Raw genomic sequence first — 24,328 nt, forward strand, 5'->3', positions numbered from 1 at the left:
TATCAAACATAATTTTAATTTCTGGGTGGCCACTTTGAAAAAGAAAAAAATAAAAAGATTAAATTGATATTTAGAATATATTTATTTAAGTAATAGATTCAAAATATTATACTTTTATCATGCAATCAATATTAAAATTCTTGGTGAAATATATTAACTTTTTTTTTAAATTTACTAAGTCTTGAATTCTCCATGTATTTATGCAGATCTCAGTTCCAAGCATCTGTATTTGCAGTGTTCAATACCCTCCCTCATGTGGCTAGAGGCTACAGCTGGTCATCATAGCCTTAGAATTAATTGTGTTAAGTGCTTGAGCAACCAATGAGTACTTTGCGATATACCAGATGCTGTAGTACTTTTCACTTTTGCAAATTGATCTAATAGCTTGCTATTCCTCAGAGTTACTTCTATCGTTCTGAAAATATTTTTAACCTTGACCGTACCTGTCCATTTGCAGGAAAGAATGGAAGCAACACAGCAGCCAGGATCAACAATTCCAGGGATAAGGCCATTACTGGGGAAAAAAAGAAAAGAAAAAAACACACAAAGGAACAAAGACCTGTGTTAGAATGTTTAGTACATGAACTTCTGAGGAATACAGGAAAAACAAAACCAAACAATGTAATTATCTCAGTTATTCCAAATTCATTAGGAATATAACAAGAGCTTTGTTACATGATGCCAATAGAAAGGTAATGGATTCACCCAGAAGCAACCCTCCAATAGGGATGTAAAGAACCAAAGGAAATACTTGGTTGAAGCCTTTGAAGAGCACCTATACACTACCCAATTTTACCCTAGTTCCACACTCTGGTCTATGTAGCTTCTCTCTTCAGATTCTAGGAATGGCTTCTTCACATTGCCCACTGGGGATAAGTAATAGCTCCCAACTCTTAGTAAAGCTGGGATACCACTAGATTTGTCCTGGCTGGTTTCTTTAAATCCTTCTTAATCCTTTATAAATATATCCTCATTAAGATCTCTTCAAATTACTAGTTGTCAGGTGCCATTTCTTTCCTGCTGTGAATCTGGCTCAGATACTTGACATTACTAGGTAAATCCACTGAGAAGTAAACCCTTTTCTCTAATATTTTCAACTATACCCATGTAGCCAGTGTCCTCATTCATTTCCATTCAAACCTTTCACTATTACAATGCCTCGAATTCCAAAGAAGGCAATATTCTCTTTCTATATCTAAAAACAGAAGGTAGATGTATCACTTTTAAGATTAGATTACCAACACAATCTGTACTCACTTTTGCCTCACTAATTTAATTTCTTGGAATCCTGAGGAAATAATAATAATATACACTGGAAAAACTTTAGGCTTACATTTTTATTACAGTAATATTTATAAGGATAAAAATATTACATTTTATTACATGTTCAATAGCAGGGAGATAAAATGTTCAAAGAAATTAGAATGCATTCTCTTGTTGGAGTATATTAGATATAACAGTTATATCTCTGATGGTGTTATAACGAAAACAATGCTTATATTTCAAAGTTAAAAAATGGTATACAGGAAATTCTTAGCTTTTGTTATGGATGAATGTTTGTGCCCTCCCAAAATTCATATGTTGAAGTCCTAGTCCCCAGTGTGGCTATATTTGTATTGGGGCTTCCAAGGAAGTAGTTAAGATTAAATGAGGTCATAAGAATGAACTCTGATCCAATGGGATTAGCCTATATATAAGGAGAGAAACCAGAGAGTTCTTTCTCTCCCTCTCTCTCTCATTTCTTTCTCATATCCACACATACAAGAAGATGCTATGTGAAAACACAGTGAGAATGTAGCTGTCTGCAAGTCAAGAAGAGACGTCTCACCAGAAATTGACTACACTGTCACCTTGAATCTTATTGAGAAAATGTCTGTTGTTCAAGACACCCAGTCTGTGGTATTTTGTTATGCAGCCCAAGAAATCTCACACACATTCCTGTATTTGGTATTTGAGGGTTAGGTTATTTCTGAGTGAATTTGAAGGTCCATAAAATGTGGTAACATGAAATCTTCTGGAGCTACAGATCTGCATTCAGGCAACAGAAATAGGACCTCATACCCTTGTCCCACAAAATAATGTTCAGACAAAAAGCCAGGCAAAGAATAAATGAGAAATACTAGAGAGTGAATTTATTTTCATGTAGTAAGACATTCTTTTCTGAATTTTCTCTAAGTCTGTGTTACTGTATTTATAGTAATTAGAAAAAGAAAAAACCCTTATTACAAAAGATTATTAACTTTTGGGAAAGTGTGTCTGACTTGTCAAGCATGTTACTTGCCTTTTTTGCATCCTGGTGTAGCTAACAGTTTATGTTTTATGGTGATCATGGAAGAGAAGAATGGAGGTATTAAGTGGCCTTCGGACAACATCATTGCCAGTTAGCATGTAGCTGGTACAGAACCCATGCTTTGTTTTTTGTTTTTTGTGATAAATAATTTTTTAATATTTATAATAGTTTATAGTCAAATTGGTTTCCATATAACACCCAATGCTTCTCCCCACAAGTGCCCCCCTCCGTGACCATCACCCCCTTCCTTCCTCCCCCTCCCCCTTCAGTCCTCGGTTCATTTTCAGTATTCAATAGTCTCTCATGGTTTGTATCCCACGCTCTCCCCAACTCTCTTTCCCCCTTCCCCTCCCTATGGTCCTCTGTTAGGTTTCTCCTGATAGACATATGAGTGCAAATATATGCTATCTGTCCTTCTCTGCCTGACTTATTTTGCCTAGCATGACACCCTCGAGGTCAATCCACTTTGCTACAAATGGCCATGTACCCCAATGTTCATAGCGGCACTTTCTACAATAGCCAAATCATGGAGAGAGCCTAAATGTCCATAACCTGACGAATGGATCAAGAAGATGTGGTGTATATATATGTGTATATATATATAAATACAATGGAGTACTATATGGCCATTTGTAGCAAAGTGGATGGACCTTGAGGGTGTCATCCTAAGCGAAATAAGTCAGGCAGAGAAGGACAGATACCATATGTTTGCATTCATAGGTCTAACAGGAGAGACCTGGCAGGAGACCATGGGGAGAGAAAGGGGGAAAGAGAGCAGGTGAGAGTGAGGGAGGGACACAGATCAAGGGAGACTACTGAATACTGACAATGAACCATGGACTGAAGGGAGAGGGGGAGGGAGGGAGGGGGTGATGGTCATGGCGGGGGGCACTTGTGGGGAGAAGCACTGGGTGTTATATGGAAACCAGTTTGACAATAAACTATTAAAAAAATAGGGAGATAAGTAATGTTAGAGCAAAGGATTCCTGTGCCTTCAGGTGGGGGTGTACCCAGCAGAAATCTCTCAGCTTGCAGGCTCTTTGATTGATTGGCGGAAGTCTCCGCTGAGACTATACCACAGTTTGGTCTCTATCTTGGAGCAATCTTGTTTCCCTTCCCTCCCTTCCTAGGGAATTGATCCCAAATATATTCTTTTACCTACTGTGTCTCAAATTTTGTTACCATCACCTGTGGAACCCAACCTGATACACCATTCATCAAATAATCTTTTTTTTCTATAACTCTAGTTATGATGGACTCCTTGTTTATACCTCATTATCCTTTGATCATATGCCCTTTATTCCTTAGGTCATGTTAATTCTTAACCTGAATTTTAGCCATATCCTTCAAGAATGTGAACATCTCTGAGTGCTTCTTTCCAAAGAAACTCACAGACTAGCTCCAAAACCACGGATCTTATCTCTGGATGGGAATATTTAAAGCCCACCCAGTCAATTTTTATTTTATTCAATTTTTCTGATTTATGTTAATATTCCAATTTCCCTCAATTTCTGTACATTTGACTTTTCCCCCATAACTACATTGTGAGTAGCTATGGATGAAGATGGTTCACTCTGTATTTGGTCAGTGATGGAGCTTCAGAAGCTTACAAAGTCTCCAGGGGACTGCTCTACACTAGTGTCCTTGGGGCATGCACATCCCTCTGTCATGGCCTCAGGTGGGCCTCCTAGAAAATTTGAGAACAAAAGAGGAAAAAAGAGCCTCCCTTGTTTTTCAAGTCAATGGCAATCAGGTATTCCACATCCTATCCATGATAGCCTGCTAGATATTGTTGTCAATGGTCAAGGGAAAAGGACAGGATTCCTGCCCGCCCTCAGACCTAGCATGTTGTTAGGGGAGCCTACCATTCTAATGCCCACAGTGTGAGCTGGTTGGACTTCCCCAAGTGTGCAAAAGTGAAAGGTAAAGTTTTATTTTCTTCTGCCTTGACCCATTCTGGGACTTTTGGAGAAAGACAAGGAAGAATCTAGGATACAGCAAGTCTCCGGAAATAAATATTTCAGATATTTTGTATTCAGATATATTGTAAGACCAATGCATTTAGCTCCACCTCACCTCTCACCCCCAGGGGTCTCCACAAATAGCAGGTGCAGATAGGATATGTTTTATTTGCATTTCCATTTGGTAGAGTTACACAGAAAGCATCAAAAAGAATTAGGAAAGTAACTACATATTTCTGTTATTTACTTGTATGTAGAAAAATTTTAAATGTGTGTCATGATGTATCTCTTCTGCTATTTCCCTAGGAACAAACTTTAGATTCTTTCTAAATCATTTCCCTTAAAAGAGTTATTTTGCTACATGCAAGTCACCAAGTCTCTCCAGTTTTCTGCTCTGCCATTCATAATTTTCCCTTTTTCAAGAGATCAGGAATTTCTCAGAAGTGTGATGAGGGAAAATTCAAAGGGATTCCAAGGTTTACAAATCCAAGTGTTGATGGTTTACTGCTAATTATCAACATGAGGGCAAATTGTGTCTTTCTAAACTATAAATTTATATATACAATTAAATTATACCATGTTGTTGGTCTACATAGGTGTTAGGACCACCACTAAGTTTGAAACACTCACTTGAAAAACATAAGTTATTTTCTCTAATGATATGATATCACTGCTTACTAATTAGTGAAAAACATAAACTTACAAAAATTATATGGGCATATCTTGCATTAAAGTCCATTTTACAGAAATAAAGATTTTCATATTATACAGTAGGGATAATTTGCTTAGTTCCTCATAGGAGAATTCACAAAAGGGTTAATTTAAAAAGCAAGTTTTTCAGGGCACCTGGATGGTTCACTAGGTTGAGCACCTGACTTTTGATTTTGGCTCACGTAATTGTGGGATTGAGCCCTGTTTCAGGCTCCTTGCTGAGCATGGAACCTGATTAGGATGCTCTCTCTCTCTCTCTCTCTCTCTCTTTCTCTCTCTTTGCACCTCTCCCCCACTGGCACACACTCTCTCTCTCTCAAATTACATATAGCATCAATTGGTTGAATTAGTAAGTTAAGTGTCTGACTTCAGCTCAGGTCATAATCTCATGGTTTGTAAATTTGAGCCCTGCTTTGAGCTCTGAACTGACAGTGCAGAGCCTGCTTGGGAGTCTGTCTCTCTCTTTCTCTGTCCATCCCCAGGCACACAGTCCCTCTCAAGACAATTAAAAAAAACCTTATAACAATAAAAATAAAATTAAGCATGTATGAATGAATGAATAAATAAACATAACAAGTAAGCATTTAGGCTTCTATTCAAGTCAGGCTGTCAAAATAGGCAGGCTTCACATTATCACCATGACATGAACTCTGGAGGAACGATGGATGCAAAGAGAGAGTGAGAATCTCTGAGAATGAAGCTTCTCGTGACCTCAGACACTCATAGTATGTGTGGGTGTGGGTATGGTGACTGTGAAGTGGAGGAAGGTGTTGCATATTTCAAACAGTGGCTGGCCTGATCGTGTGGTGGTAGTAATGCCTTTTGGTTGCTACTGGCCTCAAAATAATTATTGTTCCTCTTTATTGCAAAATTCCGTAGCAACAGAACAAGCCACCTGTCCCGATGTCATTTGTCAGCAAGATAGAGCATCAGAAAAATGTAAAAACCTTCATCTGGTGTGAAGAATTAAGGAAAATAAAGATACACGGAGTATTCTACGTTTGCTAGTACACTCATACCTCCCTCTTTTCCTTCCCACCCCCTAGGCTGTATGAGTATAAGTTAGTGTGGCTACTTCTTCTCAGTGCTGTATCTTCCTCCAAAAGTGGCCACAAATGGAAATAATTCTGGGATTTACTTCTTTTTTTGGGGGGGGGATTGACTTGTACAACACATAAGGATAATAGTAAATAATTTGTAGGCCCAGTTCATAAGTGAAATGCAAAAATCCTAACAAAATATTAATTCACCAATTTAAAAAATGCATTTAAAACTTTACAATAGCCAAGGCATGGAAGCAACCTAAGTGTCCATCATAGATAAATGGATAAGGAAGATGTGGTGTATATATATATACACCTTTCCTTATATATATATATATATATATAATGAAATATTACACAACCATAGAAAAGGGATAAGATGGGGCCATTTGAGACAACATGGATGGACCTAGACAGTATTGTGCTAAGTGAAATAAGTCAGACTGATGGACATAAGTGACTCTACTCATAAATGGAATCTAAAAGAAGAAGAAGAAACAAACAAAAAGCAGAACTAGAACTAAAAATATAGAGAACAAACTGATGGTTACCAGAGGAAAGGGGAGTGCAGAGGGACAAAGTGGGTGAAGGGGAGAGGGAAATCCAGGGGTCCAGTCATGGGATGAGTAAGTCATGGGAATAAAAAGCAGAGCATAAGGGACACAGTCAGTGATACTAGTGATTAGATATTATCACTATTACAGTGATAATAGTGATGTAATGGGACACATGGTAGCATATACTTGAGGTAAACATAATATAATATACAACTTTGTCAAATCACTAAGTTGTACATGAGACTAATACAATATTGTGTATCAAGTATACTCAAACTTAAAAAAAATGAAAAGAAATCTATGATCAGGTGAGTTTTATATCAGGACTGTAGGAAGAATTCAAAATTACAAAAAGAATAATTCAAAATTAGAAAATATATTGGTCAAATTCATCATATTAATGGACTAAGGAAAAATCATGTAGCAAAATATGTTATTAAATTCAACCCCTACTTATAGTTAAAAATAAGAGCAAAGAAGATTAGAGATTATTAATTTGATAACGGCAATATTGCTAAATATGTCTAGCAAATATTATAGTTATTGGAGAAACTCTAGGTGCATTCATTTAATATTGAGAACAATAACAATAACAAAAGAATGACTAATGACCCTGGTATTGTTCAACATCATAGTAGAGAGGATCTTATCAAAGTCATAAGAAAAAAGTACATATTTGTTAGTCTTGTAAAGGAAGAGGTAATATTAGTATTATTTTTAAATGATATGCCCATTTATCCAGAGAATACACCATAATTGAAAGTTTGTAAAATGTAATTGTCGACCTATAAAAAATACTATTGCCATAAACTAGCAACACTCAACTAGAAAATAAGATTTAAAAGAAAACTTAGAACTCACAGTACAAAAACTCGGGGCACCTGGGTAGCTCAGCTGGTTCAGCACCCCGCATTAGCCATCATCTCACAGTTCCTGGATTGAGCCCTACATGGGGCTCTTCACTGACAGCACAGAGCTTGCTTGGAATTCTCTCTCCACTCTCTGTTTCTGCCCCTCCCCTACTCATGCTCTCTCTCCTCAAAATAAATAATAATCTTAAAAGAATAGTAGAATATATAGAGCTTATTTATGAAATAACCAAGAATTTAAAAAAATGTTTGGAGACTACTTTAAAACTCTAGTAAATGACACAAAAGAAGATATGCATAAATTGAGAGATTTTTATTCTCTTATGGGATGTGTGAATATAATTAAGATATCAAACCTAATTAAATTAATATGAAAATTCTTTGTAATAATAATAAAAATTCTGATTGGCCTCTGAATAACAATATACTTTTCATAAGAAGAATTAATTTGGTCATCTTTTCATATTAGTTATTAAGTAGGCTTAAGACTTGTGTTGACTAAATCTTGATATTGTAGTAGGAAGAAAAAAATGGGCAATGAAGGTGAATAGAAAATTTAAGAGATAGACCAAACAAGGTAGCACAGAAAAGCATTAGAGGAAGAACAGATTATCTAGCATATGGCTTTGGGAAAATCTCTATATAGAGAAAATTTTTAAAAAGCAAGGAAAGCCCGCCCCCACAAATCCTTCTTAAGCATTACCTATAAAGGTGAATGCAGAGGGATTAAATTCATAAATAGTTAAAATGTTTTACATGCAAGTTTCCAGGACCATATCCCTTTGCCTTAAGTGAACCAAATGATTATGCCATTATATGGCGACCTGTGTTTTGTGGGAAGCACTGTCTTACTCATTAATGGGCCCATTAAGACTTCTAACAGTCTAGATGGTAAATGATGTTACTCAATACCCTCGTTTACAGATCTGCAGTCCCATGATCAGAGGTTTCACAATGAAATGCCATACGCTTGCATGCAGAAGAAACGGAGGAGAGCCCAGACAGTTTGGCCTCACAGCTCTCACTCCTGAAAGGCAGCGATGGAAATGTTTCAAACATTTGGACCAGAAAAAAAAATGTCATTGAAAGCATCAACACACATACGTATAATGTGTGCATTGTGGGTACAGACACATCTGCATACCAATCACAGCACAGAAAAGTATTTTAGGCAATCTTTTCGAACTTCAGATGTCACATTAATCTTTATTCTGGTCACTTTCTTGATCTCAGCCATTGTCTGTACTACAGAAAGCAGCCTACGACACCACACAACGTTTGCCAAAGTTCTAGATGTCATCATCTAGGAAACCTGTAAAGATATCTAAATAATAGTAGCTGCCTTGACAGTTCCCAAAGGCAAGTTTTTTTTTCTTTTCCACCTTTTTCCTTTTCTCATACTTGAATTTACTAAAGAGCATTGCTGGAATTTTTAGCAGTATCTGATTTAGACATTATGTTAGATGTCAGACACCCTTGTTCCTAATTTGCCCCTTCCTCTACCAAATCTGAGCTCAGTTCAGGGGTTCCAACTGAGCTCACAATGCATCACTATAAAGTAGTTCCTGCATTTGCCACTTGTCATAGCTTTAATTTCCTTTGATGCTCCTCCAGAGGGCGAGTCACACAGAAGCAGATGGAGATCTGCATTTTAATTGACAAAAGACGCAACACCAGATCTTCCCAGGAGTGTAAACTCTGTGGATGGTGGTTTAGCCATAGAGGGGAGGATTAATAAAATATTTTGCAAATAAAATCTTCCCTCTGCAGGGCAAATAACTCCTTGCATGTTGTGATTAGGTACGCTTCTTATTTGCCAGAAAAATTCTTTTCGGAAACCGCTTCCTTATATAAAATACACACAGCATATATTACATATGCTTATGTAAATTAACTATGGATCAGAAAACTTCTGAAAGTCTTTTGTTTTCTTTTTGATTCGAGGGAATTTCACGAGGGAAATTGTTCTGCTGATAATCATTCATGATCATTTTTTATCTCTAGGTCAGTGCTATAATTTTGCTTTGATGGATTTAAAATTATTAGCAATAGCTTCTGGTCCTTACTTTAATAATGTCTATCAAGGACATATCCATATATGTGAATATTAGTGAAATTATTAATATGGAAGTATGTGACACAGATATCTTCAGTTTTTCATTTTTCCATTAAAGGAAGTTCTGATATAATTATTTCTAACAATCATAAACATGGAAATTATATTACTTACTTTAGAATGCAAAGTAAAATTTAATTTAAATATTAAATTCATAAAAGTGCTTTTGGAATAATAGAGCCACATTTTCTCAGCTTAAAAAGAGTATAAAAATTAAGCCCATTATTCTCAATGTAAGTTATTAACAGCGTTTTGAAAAGCATAGATTCTTTTACAATGTGTGATTTACCACTGAAAGGCATCAGTGTATTTGCATCATACAATGTTTACCTTAAAATAAATACATTACTTACTGCTGATTCTCAGAGCTGGCTGGAGCATCTGCATGATCTGTAGGAAGAAGGAAGGCGGAGAGAAAGAGGTTAGAGCAGTATATATATATTACACTTATTTCCTGCTTTTGGACAATTATGGTTGTGCAAGGGAATCTAAGTCAACAGGTCTGAAACAGGATTTGTCATACCAATAGTTTCAAATTTCATTGCTGATTGTCTAACTGCAGTTTTGGCAATATCTTGTGATTCTCCACATGGCTTTTTTTTTTTTTTTTTTTTGAATAGCTTTTCTTCAGCTCAGGTGATGTCCTTAGATGTCACTTTTGGTGTGCATTTATTCTCAGTGGCCATTTAGTTCCTCGAAGTGAATTCTCTGTAGACCTTGAGTGGACGTTATTTAATGTTTCCTTATGTCCAGAGGGAGGCAGGTTGAAAGCCTTATGAAGACCGTTTTCTCCGATGGAGCTGGGAAATGCAAAAACATTTGCAAAAGCAGATGCCTATCTTCCAGATATTTCCAAAGATGTAGATGAGTCCATAAACTGACACATTTACTTGCTGGGAGCTATGATGTGTCCAGTATTGTGGGAAGTGTTTACATAAACTAAATATAGATACATGTTCTTGTGCAAGCATTACTGTAAGTAAACCTAACATTGTTCAGTGTGAGGGCTAGGTGATCATTCTTTAGTTTATTGTAGCAGGACTCGATTTGTACAGGGTATCTAAAATTAATACTGAATTTACTATAGTTATTTTTAGACATTTTAATTTGTTTATATTAGAACTTGGTCCATTCTCTAATAGAAAGAGTGCCCTAGAAACCTTGACTTAGGGAATGTAGGCAGGGATGGAAGGTGCACCTCACACAGGTTCATTCCACTGTCATCTAAAGCGAATTAATGCCCATCAGGCCTGGTCCTGGAACATGAAGCTATGTCAGCATTAAATTAATTTTTCACATGTAGTTTGTAGCTTTCTGATTTGAAAAATTTTAAGGAAGAAAGATTTTACCACCTTTGTATGAAAAAATTTAGCTCCTTAAAATGGATAATGAAATGCATTCTGATACTAATTGGATAAACTTGCTGCTTATAAAAGATGAGTTTAGTTGTAACTATGTGAGTTGGATGTAGATGCTCTGCGGGTGCTCTGACTTCTTTGCATCTCCTTAGGAGGGTTTGGCTCCAAAACATTTTTTAAACCTCATTCTTGATTTCCTGATTTTCTAGTTCTGGATTTCTTCTTAGCAAATAATATTAAAAGTCCTGACAAAGTATGTGGTGATGTGAGGGGCCTACCCAGAAGGAATATCAGCCAGGGTATCTTTTTTATTCTAATTTTTTAAAGTTTATTTATTTTAAGAGAGAGAGAGCAGTGGAGGAGCAGAGAGATAGAGAGACAAAGAATTCCAAGCAGGCTCCAGGCTGTCAGCACAGAGCCCTATGCGGGGCTCAAACTTATAAATCCTGAGGTCATGACCTGAGCAGAAGATGAAGAGTCAGATGCTTAACCGACTGAGCCACCCAGGCGCCCAGGCCCTGTACTCCGGCTCAGATGGCCAAGGTCAGGCAGGGCTTCTGCATACCAGTGTTCCGCAGGGTTCAGGCCACATCTGCCCAGGGGTGCAGCCCCACCCAGGGTTTTGAGAAAACCCTCCTTTTCTGCTGCATTCCTGACAAGGAGCTGGTGGTGTCAATTATTATGTGCAGCTAACTGGACCAATGGAGACGTTTGCTATTTGGGCCCAGGCTTGTTCACTGTCAAGACTCACAGAGTAATTTGAGATAAACTGTCAGCATGGATGTTTGCTGTACCTTGTTGCTTGTTATAACCTCTATACTGGAAGTAAGTTGTAGGCCTTTAGAATCAGGTAAAACTAGCTCAAGAGTTACTGGAATGTTAATACAAGGGATTGGCTCAGGGTGACGCGTGGTAGAAGCATGTCACTGACCATGTTTCTTCCTCTTCTAGAGCTGGTACATTGTGACCTGTGCCTTGGGAATCTATCACCTAAATCTTTTCATAACCTCCTTTTCTCCAAAGGTGGACCCTCCCTTAGTGGAGGATTCAGGTAGAGTAGAAACTGTCCACTTGGCTCTGTTTGTTTGGGGAGAATTGTGATAATTCACAAGATTGCCCCTTTCCTCTCTAGGAACATTTAAAATCCAAGCGTTGGGGCGCCTGGGTGGCTCAGTTGGTTAAGTGTTCGACTTCAACTCAGGTCATGATCTCACGGTTTGTGAGTTTGAGCCCCGTTTCAGGCTCTGTGCTGGCAGCTTAGAGCCTGGAGCCTATTTCAGATCTGTGTCTCCCTCTCTTTCTCTGCCCTTCTCCCATTCATTCTCTCTCTCTCTCTCAAAAATAAATAAACATAAAAAAAATCTAAGCTTCTGAAACTGTCCTCTTTGTGTTTAAAATGTATCTAGAACTTTGATAATAGTCACAAATTTGTGTGTGAAATGACTCATTAAAGCCTCGTCACAACCACATAAGGTGAGTGCTCCTATTACCCCATTTTGCAGATGAAAAACAAAGGCACACAGAGTTATGGGATTTGTCCAAGGTCACATGGCAGAGTGTATGGGCCCAGGGATGGCCTTACGTTGTAACAGCCGTCTGTCTCTGAGTTCTGTCTACGCTTCTCAGTTAGGTCCCCTTCCCACAGTGGTTTCAATGGGCAACTCACTGTGACTAATGAACACCACTGGGATCCTGACTGCCAACAGGAGTGACCTGTGGAGGGCAGTGTTCTCTCATTTCCCAGGATGATGGGTTGAAAAATTCTTTGCTTATACTGCTCTTGGCCATAGCTGGGCCAGGCAAGAGTGCCCAAGTTCATACTGACTGACCAGCTGGAGGGGGAGGGAGGGGGAAGAGGGGCATGCAAACAAATGGGGAATCAATCATCCTGCCAGCACATCTGTTGCCACCATTAAACCCAGAGTTGCCTCCTGCAGTGGAATCTTCCTGGTGACAGGAAAGACACATTCCTGTGTACAAGATGTCTTCTCAAGATTGTTCAAATTGTGCATGTGGATTTCAAAATAAAATTGCTATTTCAGATTTAGCACTTGTATATTTATTCTTTGGAGCTATTTTACTTTTATAATTTATCCACATGTTTGGCAATCAGTACTTTCACAATTCTTTTTTTTCTGGATGATTTTTACTTATTTTTTGAAAGAGAGAGAGTGAGCAGCAAGAGAGGGATTTAACAGTAAATCCCAAGCAGACTCCTCACAGTCAGCATGGAGTCTGACATGGGGTTCAATCGATCCCATTAAACAAGAGATCATGACCTGAGCCAAACAAGAATCAGATGCTTAACTGAAGGAGCCACCCAGGCGCCCCATACTTTGATAAATCTTAACCAAATTATTCTCTTTGCATCTTGAGACTCTTCACGATTACTTCTGTGATAGTAAAGCTAATTAATTAATAAGTTACACTATTAGATATTACTCTAAACTTTTTTTTATAAGAGAGCTTAAAACTCAAGGTAGATTGTACTACAAAATTAAAAAAAAACCTGTTAACCAATCATCTGCCATGTGTCCAGTTAATCCCTAAAATGTTTTTTATTTTATGTATATGTGAAGTGTGAGTTCTCAATAAGCTGAATCAGCCACTTGGACAAAATCACCTTAGAATCATCCTCTATGCAACCATTTTCTATGAGACCAGATCCAGAGGCGTCCAGAGCATGTTCTCCTCTCTATTTATGGTACAGAACATTGTTAGGGGCTTGGGATTTGTGATCTGGTGGCCGGGGGTTACATATCTATGCCAATGTATATTGAGAAATTGTTTTTCTGTCTGTAAGTTTTCACTGTAAGTTTTCCCATTGCAAAATGAGAATAGCATTATTATTTTAATTAGCTGTGATAAAATGGGATTACATGTGTAAGTTGCCTGCCCTGTAGTAAGAATTTATACAGTGTTTCCTCCCATTTTTTTCCTCTGTGTCTGGAAAAACCTGTCCCTAATACTTTAAGCTGTGTGATTGTACTTAACTTTTTTCCATGGATGGTTTGACTTACCAAGGTATAGGTAGTTATGTGAGAATTTACCAAAAGAATAGGATAGAAAATGATATAAAAAGGAAAAATATGTTTTTGACTTATAATTAACACTGAATAGATGTCCTCTAACTTTATATTCATTGTTATGACTACATAATCATAAGTGCCCCCTGATATATATAAGGTTTTATGCTTGTCATATATTAGCATCCCTATTATTAAGTTAAACAAATGTAAAAACATGTGGTGACTTTGGGCCACAGAATACCATAAACATATTGGATTAACAGATTGACTTTAATCTTTTAAAATTGTTCCCTCACCTGCCATGATTGGTTTGTCTTTTTCTGTATTTACAGCCACCACTGTCATTGTGGGTCCTTTATGATGCACACATCCCAACTTGATTAGTGAGCATTTTTCATCTTGCCTTTATTTGCATATCCAAGCTTTATGTTAAAAGGGCAAGTCATTTGTTCCTATGTTTATATTTTGAGTCTATTCCAACTGTTTTTCACCTTTGAGTTTTTAAATAAAATAATCTCATGCGGCAAGAAAAAGAGAGGGTCAGGGGTTGGAATCACTGCCTTTCTGGTTTTTGCATGCCAACTCTTTTAGTGTAACTTGTAACTGAGCATCCCAGTGACCACTGCTACATTCTGTTTAGAAAATGTTGCATTTCTTACTTTTTTTATTAAAAGTTTTTAATGTTCAATGTTTATGTATTTATTTTGAGAAAGAGAGCACAAGTGAGGGAGGGACAGAGAGAGAGAGAGTGAGAATCCCAAGTACTCTCCACGCTGTCAGCACGGAGCCGGGCCTCGATCTCACAGACCATGAGATTATCAGCTGAGCCAAAATCAGGAGTCGGACTCATAACTGACTGAGCACCCAGGTATCCCACATATATTTGTAAAATGAGTCTTCTTTTCTTGGGTTTTTACCCAGTATACTCTGACCAGATTGGCTATAATATAAAATAAATAAAACATAAATGTCAAATAAGACCCTCCTTCCCTGACCAGCTCTCTTAACCTTAGACACAGTAACAACTGTATGCTGCCTTGTCATTTTGGGGCTGATCACTTAAAACTAACTAGTTACTGCAAAGATGAATAGGATCTCTGCCTTGAAGCTGACCTCTCATGGCCCAGCTTTCTAGCACATTCACTTCCCAGTTACCAACAGACTATAGTTTACTGGCTGAAAGCATAATCTTTGGAAACTGAGGCTTAGGAAATCCTCTCCAGGCCTCAGTTTTTATCTTCTGTAAAATGTTGATTTTCATATAATGGATTTGCTTTGATGATTAAAAAGTGCATACTAATCATTAAGCTTGTAAGACATACCTGAGATGTGATTCTTAACAAATACAATAGACTTTTTTATTGTCTTCTCCCAAGCCTGTTCTTTGTTGAACACATAAAATATTTCCATAAATGCATTTTTGTTTGGCTGAATACAGATCCATTTCTTATTTTAGATGCCATGGAAGAGAATCTGTATTATTTAAACAGAAGTTCAAGTGTTCAAGGCCCAAGTCAATCAGACACCATCAGGGTGACCTTAGGAAAATGAATGACCATCTCTGTCGTTGAGAAGAAATTGAAGCCCTTAAGCCTAGGTGCATTTCTAAATTAGCATTATATCATTATATCATAAATAAAGACATGTTGCAAACAGTAACCAGCTAATCATCTATAGTGACTCTTTCCTTTGTCTTAGAAGATGTTGAAGAAGACAAATAAACAAGCTGAATACCAAGACAGGTTTTACTGGTGTACAAGGAAAGTGAGAGAGTGAGGAAGGGAAGGAAAATAGCTTGTTCATCCTCTACCCCCTTCACTAGCATACGTGGGCTCCCCATTGCTGAGTGCATACTTCTTTTAATAAATACTCATAGGTCATAGCAATCAAACAATTTATAAAGACTTTTATGATTGACTTAATTCCATTGTAAATTTTCTGTATAATGAGATTTGAGAAGTGCTCAGAAAAGCCATGTGGGCCTCTATAGTAGCTACTATACTAATTTACTGATGCTGGACATTCCTTTTGTATGAAATTCCATTAAGAAAGAGCACAGCTATCTGTCATCTCATTGGAGACAGACTAGTGGAGCGTGGATGTCAACGATGTATTGAAGGATGACTGGGTCAAATTTTTCAGTTTAAATCCATGCTTATTTTTAATTTTGACTAGTTAAGTCACTTACCCTTGAATAATATTCCTCATTTCACAAGTTATCACAGTAAGAAAAAAGATATGTGTGAAAGTAGGTATTTCATAAAATTTTGCTTTCAAATCAGAAGAGGTAGATGTCACTGGGACATGTTACCTAGTAAGAAATGATCCCATCAGAGTAAAAATTACAGATCGTTAATGTTTTCTCTAAAAGGAGAACGGCAAACCCTATGGGGAAAGTGATCTTTTGTCTGCAGGTGATTCTTTTTATTTATATTAAAATGGCTGGGATCCTGATATGACAGTGTTTGCCCTTTCAGCTGCTTCTGCCAGAAAGGCCCCACCCTTATCCCCATCTCAGCTTTATCAGATGCAGTTAAATCCAAGTTATTCTAAGTGGAATGCTAGGTTAGGATGGAGAACTTTAGCCTGCAATAAGTGATAGTTCTCAGGAGCCTCTTGAACCTTATTTAAAACCCTGAGATTGCCTCAGTGCCAATAGAGCATCCTCCACAACTTCTGTCAAGGGCAGTCTATGTTCTGCTCTTTCGCTGCCTGGGTTCTTTGACTCTAATGTATATCACTTCATTACATCTCTCCTGGGGAAGAGCGGTCATGTTCAGAGTTTGCTCAGGTGACCGGACATCTTGTGTTCTTTCCACTGGGCCCAGTCCATTTAGTCACCACAGGTACTGCTTATTCATGCAGAATAAGGAACAATTATAGTTGTGTGGATTTCTATAACAATTACCTAAAAATAACTTCAAATATTTCCCCAAGGGGAATTTTGTTCTCTAGCCAATTTCTTCAAGTCAAAAAAATAAAAGTTCATGTAGAATTGCCTGCAGTTCCCAAGTTCTCTATTAAATTTCCTCATCTCTTAGAGCTTCCCCTACTCCATCCTGTCATTCTTTCTATTGTTCTTATTTATCTTCTCAAGCTGTAAGAAGAGAATGATTACAATATCCTTGAGGATTTTTATGCAGCATTATATGGTTGATCAGGTCACAGTAGTTTTCCCCAGGAACACTGTGGGCTATGTATTCAATTCTAGGTTATTTTGCTCAATAAACACATATATACTTGAGCAATAAAGGCAATAGACGAGGGGCACATGGGTGGCCTACTTGGTTAAGTGTCTAATTCTTGATTTGGGCTCAGGTATGGTCTCACAGTTCATGAGATGTAGCCCTGGTTCATGGGATCAAGCCCTATGTTGGGCTCCAGGTTGACAGCAGGAGCCTGCTTGGGATTCTCACTCTCACTCTTTCTGCCCCTACCCCATGCACATGTGCATGCTCTCCCTCTTTCTCTCTCTCAAAATAAATAAATCAACTTTAAGAAAAAAGCAACATATGATTTAATGAGCACCTATTGAATGTATAATTTATTCTGTCTTCTGTGGAGAGAAAGAGAAGAGATAGACAATTTATTTGGACATATTCATTTAGTATTCCTAATGATGTAATCAAAATTAACAAGGGTACTCAATTTAAAAAAAAGCTTATGGATTTATGTATTGTTTTGTGTTTTGTTTTGCTTTATTTCATCCTAAACATACAGAATCAGAGTTACTGGAAGAGGAGCTCAGATTTCAGCATTTTGATAAGTCTTAGATTTGGGGAACTCTTTTAATAGCCATACATATGTGGGGTCACTTGAAAAGTTTTCTAAAACTGGCTAAAATGACCACATGATTTGTAATACTTTGAAGTTGAAAGAGGAAATTAATAAAAATTATTGTTAAGGCTAACCTATGTATATCACAGACTTCCTAGACCAAGTAGTACTATTGTTCTAGGAAGAGCTGAATACTAAGGCATATGCTTTGAACATAAAATCCAGGACAGACTAAAAGATTTGAAACATATCCTAGATGGCTGTCTCCATATTATGCCTACTCATATCCATTTAGAACAGCAGCATATCTGCCCAAGTTATTGCTACCACCAGCTCATCTATTACATTTGCAAGCACTATTCTAGATGGAGCCTTCATTATTTATCCTCTAGATTATAACTGCTCTTGCTCTCCATGCTCGTCTTTCTTCCATTATTTCTTCCCAACTGATGCCAGAGTAATGATGCATAAACTATCATTGTATTGTCATGCTTGGCATTTGTTAATGTATCTATATGATTTAAACTGTAATAATAGGCAGAATAAGCAATAAATTACACACCATAATTATAATGATCAGAACAAGAAAATACATACTGGTAAAAAGAGCAGTTATTTAACCATTGTAAACCAGTGCTTAAAAATACCAAGTCGCAGGGGCAGCTGGATGGCTCAGTGTTAAGCATCCAACTTTGGCTCAGGTCATGATCTTGCCTGTCCCCAGTATGAGCCTTGTGTTGGGCTCTGTGCTGACAGCTCAGAGCCTGGAGCCTGCTTCAGATTCCCTGTCTCCCTCTCTCTCTCTGCCCCATCCCTCACTCATGCTTTTTCTCTCTGAAAAATGAATAAACATTAAAAAAAAACTTAATAAAGAAAATACCAGGTAACAAATTGCCACTGCTCTTACTCTCTCAAGTGCTTCTTGCCTCACTGCAGAATCACCTCAGCCTCACAGCCTACGTGGACATTCCCGCAATCTGGTGACAAACAAGGCTAGGGCTAGGGTGACAGTGTCCTCCTAGACCGGCTCCCCTGCAATGTCTTGAAAGAGCTTTAATAGGTCCGCACTTGAGTGGTACACTTAGAACAATTTCCCTCCCATGGTATGCAGGTCTCATAATTCGGCTCCTTCATATCTCATGTGCTCCATGGCCTCTCCTTCTGCTTTACTGCTCTGAGAAACCACATCTTCACCCATGTCTTCACACTTGTGCACTTGCTTTCCTTATTTTCCTTCTTCCTGAAGTCTTATTGTTTGTATTTAAGCTTAATTAATATATATTATTAGGACACCTGGGTGGCTCAGAAGGTTATGCATCTGACTTTGTGACTTTGAGTGCCACATCAAGTGAGCTCATGGGTCCCTGTTTGGGATTCTCTCCTCTCTTCTCTCTCTTCTCTCTTCTCTCTCTCTCTCTCTCTCTCTCTCTCTCTCTCTCTCTCTTTTTGTCCTTGTCCTTCACGGGATTCTTTCTCTGACCCTCACTCACTCATGTGCTCGCTCTCAAATAAATAAATAATAAAATAAAATAAGATTAAAAAATATATACATATAATGTAAATAAATTTGTCAAGGTTAGCTAACATGCAGTGTATACAATGTGCTCTTGGTTTTGGGGGTAGATTCCCATGATTCATCGTATTTTTTTTATGATGGTCTTTCTTAGGTCCTGTAGGCGTATTTGAACATGTTTCTTATGCTCACATTTTATTTTGTACATATCTCTAACAGTAGTTTTTAAATGTGGCTTTTTATATACATGTTAATTTCCTTCTAAACAATAATATTCTTGACCCTTGGATTTTTGTATATATTTATCCCCAGTTCTTAGCACTTTTCCTGCATGGAGTATATGTCAACATATATTGACATATAACAAATAAAGAATACATAATAAAGTACTCATTTGAAGGGAAACATAAAATTTTTTTAATTTGGTTAAGATTAGTCAGTGAGGTGTTCATGAATACAGTACATTTGGGGCTCAACTTTGAAGGAGTAGGGCACATGGTGGCTTGGAGGTAGATGAAGGTGATTCACATTCCCAATGAGGCCAACAACAAAAAAAGCAAAGCACAGGAAGAGATGAGGACATAGTGAGTGGAAAATGGTACACTGGGTTAGTAAATGAATAATAGAGAAGGAAGAGAATTATGCCAACATACTGTAAGACAGTTTGAGAAGTTTAGAGCCATACTACTAGAACCAGTAAATCTAAAGCTTTATCTCTTCACAATAGACTTGGGTTTGTAACAATTGGAAGTTTGTTCTTCTCTGGGGCTTGTTTCCAACTCCAAACAATGTCATCATCTGTGTCCCAGAAGGATGAAAATCATGTAAGGCATTAATTAATCTTTATGTGCATGTACTTTCCCTGAGCTCATTATATTCTCTCAAAGGTCAACTGATGGCTACTTGGGCCTGCAGGTTCTTTGTTCCCTAAGCAAGCGACTCTTTGTCTAGTGTTAATCCCTGGCTAAATTCAGGCCAAAGGAATAAAGAAACCCATTTAGATATTTATGTGGATTTGCTACACCTGGCACCAGTTTCTTGCTCTTTGGCATGTGACCTTTTTATGCTGCTTTTAATAATCCACTGGTGTTCAGATATCATCTATGATGCCATAGAATCCAATTTGTATGACTGTATTTCTTGCCTCTCATTCTGGAAAACACCTCATCTGACTTTTTAAATAAATTTTACAATTTTTATTTTATTTTAATCTTTGAGAGAGAGTGAGTGCAAGCACGGGAAGAACAGAGGGAAAGGGAGAGGGAGAGAGAGAATCTCAGGCACGCTCCACCCCCAGCCTGGAGCCCTTCCCAGGGCAGAGCGGGGAGCTCCATCTCATGATCTTTAAGATTATGACCTGAGCCGAAATCAAGAGCCAAATGCTTAACTGACTGAGCCCCTGAGGTGCTCCTGCTTCATCTGCCTTTCATAGGAAGTTTATAGATTAATTGCAACTGTCAGTATTATTATTTCTACCTTTCTCAGATTGTTATCTCTAGTATACTCATGGAGTGAAAGCAATCCAGCCTTGATTAGGTTAAATTCTAACTAAAGTTTTTATTATTTCTGTCAAGTTATACAAGATTGTAATGATCTAGGTTCATTTCATTTTAATCCTAAGCAGAAACAAAAGTTTTTATGACATTAGGATTCCTGTCGGGGGATAGGAAACAATTTATAACTATGGAGGTTTACTTATATGAATAATTAGTGCTAATCCCTTTGTGTGTCAGATTACATTATTTACTCAAGTGATACTGTCCTAGGTAAATTTCCATCTTACAAAGGGTAAGGAAACTTCTCTTCTGCCTGTTGGACAAGCTTTCAGAAATAATTACCACATGCTGTTCTCCAGTTTTCTCAATTTAGCTTTGTGTTGAGTTGGGTCTCCACTTCTTCTTGGCATTTATGTTTAGTAAAGATTTTCTTTCCTCTGAGAAAAGACTTAAAGCACAAAGTATGTGACTATTTTATCTCTAATTTTTCAGAACTTCTCTCATTGATTGCGTGAAAGGAAGTTTCTTTAATTATTTTTAATCATTAGATCTTTGGGTGAATGTTCCTTGATCTTTGGCACTCTTTTTAGAGTTTATTTACTTAGTTTGAGAGAGAGAGAGAGAGAGAAAGAGCGAGAGAGAGAGAGCAGGAGCAGAGAGAAAGAGAGAATCCCACACAGACTCCATACCTTGTGTGTAGCCCAATGTGGGGCTCAAACTCAGAAACGGTGAGATCATAACCTGTGCCAAAATCAAGGGACTTCATGAGACTGAGCTACCAAGGTGCCCCTATCCTTGGCACTTTTTTTTCTAAGTTTCCAGTCAGTCCTAAACAGGAATTACTAGAATGAATTTATCTAACTGATCCTACATTTGTTTTGCAACTACCCGTTACAAAGTAGAAGGTTCTCACTGTGAAATATATCAGAACTTAAGTAAAACCATAATATTTCAGTGATTGAAAAGACACTAACCATCATGTGATTTATAACCCAGTCCCCTTAGAATGAGCAGACACACAGTTCTTCATGTCCATTTACAGCAAACACAGAATCAACGCAATTCTCTGCACTTGGAACTTTTTGATGCGGTATGGGTTTTGTTAACTCTTTCTAATTTGTTTTACTACAATTACGTTTGCTTTTCTCTCTTCACATTGTTTCAGAGTAGATCCTGCTCATGGATTTCACTAATTTGCAATTACCTTTTTAATACAGAGGCCCCCAACCGGGAGAATAGAGTGTACTGGAAAACATTAGTGCGGTACTTAGTAGAGAGAACTCTTGACCCGTTTCCATGGCGTGGCTCTATTTGAAAGGCAACTGTTAGAATTCCTAGTATGAAGCAAAGAGCATGCTTATATTCACTTTAGAGACTTTACACTCAGAAACCTCCTCCTCATGCTCTGGCCTTCCCTATTGCAGAAATAAGAAGAAAAGCCTTCCTATAGAAAGTTTAGTAATACGAGTCTGATACATTGGTGCTCAGTCCTATTTGACCCAATGCTCCCTTTTTGTTTGTTTGTTTCTTTGTGGTATATTACATCTCCATTACTTGTTTATTTTACAACTAGAAGTATATACCCTTTGTTCCTAGTACTTCCCCCTTTTATCACAATTTTTTAAAACACCTTCTTTACTATTCTAAAAAAGAAAAAAAACCTTCATGGAATAATATTACCAGAGCTTCCCCTACTGTATGTCAAGCCCTGAGAAAATCATTTTTGTGGGACACTTTTCTTCATTTACCATTTATCTCACCTAAAATAAGCATGTAAATGCCATTCTTTTGGCCTAATACCTTTTGATCCCATAAAAAAAAAATACTTCACTAACCAGACAGCCCACCTGGAACTAAGGCCTTGCCACAGACCCGGAGGCACACTCTAGGCTCAGTGGTGTTGCCTTCAGAGGCATCTAGACCCCATGTCTGGGGCTGAGGGTGGAGAGCAGTCTATGGGGAGTAGCAGGGATTGGGGCCCACACTTCTGGGAGACTCAGCCATGATCAAGGATGTTACTCCAAAGCACGGTAGCACCTCTGAGGCCAACTTTGATGTATCGATGGGGTAGGAGTCCTGCCAGCCCATGTCTAAGAATAGGATCAAACATAAATTATGTCTACACATAACTTTTTTGAAAAGTTGTTGTTAATAATGCCCATGCATCATGTAATAGGAAAATAAACTTAAAGTTATTGATAATACATTACATATATTTCAATACAAAAATTTTGGCTCAGGACTGTGCCGGAAGACTTAATGACATTGTGAGATTGTCTCAACCTCTTAATGAATATGTTTGTAGTTAAAAGAATAAGAACATCATAAGCCAATCTGTACAAGAAGTACAGGGAATGATAGAACAGATGTGTAGATGGACCCCAGAAAATATAGAGTTATGATAATTAGGAACCAAATATATCCATATTGACTAAAGAAAGAGGTAAATAACCTTAATGAATTTGGAATTACATGGTAAGACAAATTAAAAGCTGGCAAACTGAAGAAATATAAAAAGTCAGAATTTCTTATAAGTGAATTCACATTACTTACAAATATGTTGTTAAAATAACTCTGTGCTATGAAATAAGTCTCAGGGGGACACTGGGCTTTGAAGCAAAATTTTGAAGGCTCCTTCCAGGGTCTAGAATGGACTAAAGTTTGCAGCCCAGGCCCCGTGTGGTCCCCAGTACCCGCTCTCTGCTTTGGGTTGCAGCCCAACCCACTACAAACAGAATGGAATTGATGAAGGACCACAACAATTTTTTCTATCTTGAAATCCCAGCACATACCTAGACACACTCTCAGTCTCTGGTGTTTATGGGGTGCTTGGGTTGGTTAAGTTTCCAACTCTTGATATTAGCTGTGCATCTTGGGGTCCTGAGATGGAGCCCTACATCCGCTCCGTGCTAAGCATGGAGCCTACATGGGATTCTCTCTCTCTCCCCACCCCTTCTCCTTCCTCTGCTCTCTCTCTCTCTCTCTTTCAAAATAAATAAATAAATAAACTAAAAAAACAAAAAACAAAACAACCTTGGAGGCCATATTCTTGAAGAGGTGTAGAACACTTTAAAAGACTAAACAGTAATTCAGGAGGCTACCGAGAATTTGTGTAACTCCTTGCTTGCAATGGTATCCAAATAAGATGGAGTATGACCTCTGAGTCTAGCAAGACTGCCTGTGTTGTATTATTAGAAAGTTGACAGGGGCTAATGATTTCAAAGTAGAAGTAGTGTGGGGCAAAGACACAAATATCTCCCGGTTTTGCTATTCAGTTTGTTCCTGTGTAGATAGTGGAATCTCTGATTCCACTGTGAATGCCTAATTCACAGTCTACTAAGTCATTTCATATTTTGTTTTTAAGCCCTGAGTTTTCCTTAAAACTGTTTAATTAGTGGGTGTCTGGATAGCTCAGTCAGTTAAGTATCCGACTTCAGCTCAGGTCACAATCTCACAGCTCATGAGTTCGAACCCTGAGTCGGGCTTTTTGCTAACAGCTCAGAGCCTAGAGTCTGCTTCGGATTCTTAGTCTCCCTCTCTCTGCCCCTCCCCACTCCTCAGTCTCTCTCTCTTTGTCTCAAAAATAAATATTTTGAAAAGTTAAAAAA

General features: G+C 37.8%; 1 protein-coding gene and 1 pseudogene across 1 annotated transcript in view; one reads left to right on the forward strand and one right to left on the reverse strand.

Moving 5' to 3' along the window:
- LOC115296578 overlaps nt 1-24,328 on the forward strand; it is a 76,449-nt pseudogene that overhangs the window by 24,149 nt on the left and 27,972 nt on the right.
- LOC115296581 (cysteine-rich secretory protein 3-like) overlaps nt 1-24,328 on the reverse strand; it is a 41,266-nt gene that overhangs the window by 15,859 nt on the left and 1,079 nt on the right. The window contains exons 2-3 of the mRNA XM_029945045.1: nt 9,901-9,937; nt 444-514 (exon numbers count right to left, since the gene is read on the reverse strand). Of these exons, the coding sequence (XP_029800905.1) occupies nt 444-514; nt 9,901-9,934 (105 nt within the window). The 5' untranslated portion in view covers nt 9,935-9,937. The remainder of the gene's footprint in view (nt 1-443; nt 515-9,900; nt 9,938-24,328) is intronic.

Source organism: Suricata suricatta, chromosome 7 (assembly GCF_006229205.1).
Source record: "Suricata suricatta isolate VVHF042 chromosome 7, meerkat_22Aug2017_6uvM2_HiC, whole genome shotgun sequence".
Taxonomy (NCBI): Eukaryota; Metazoa; Chordata; class Mammalia; order Carnivora; family Herpestidae; genus Suricata; species Suricata suricatta.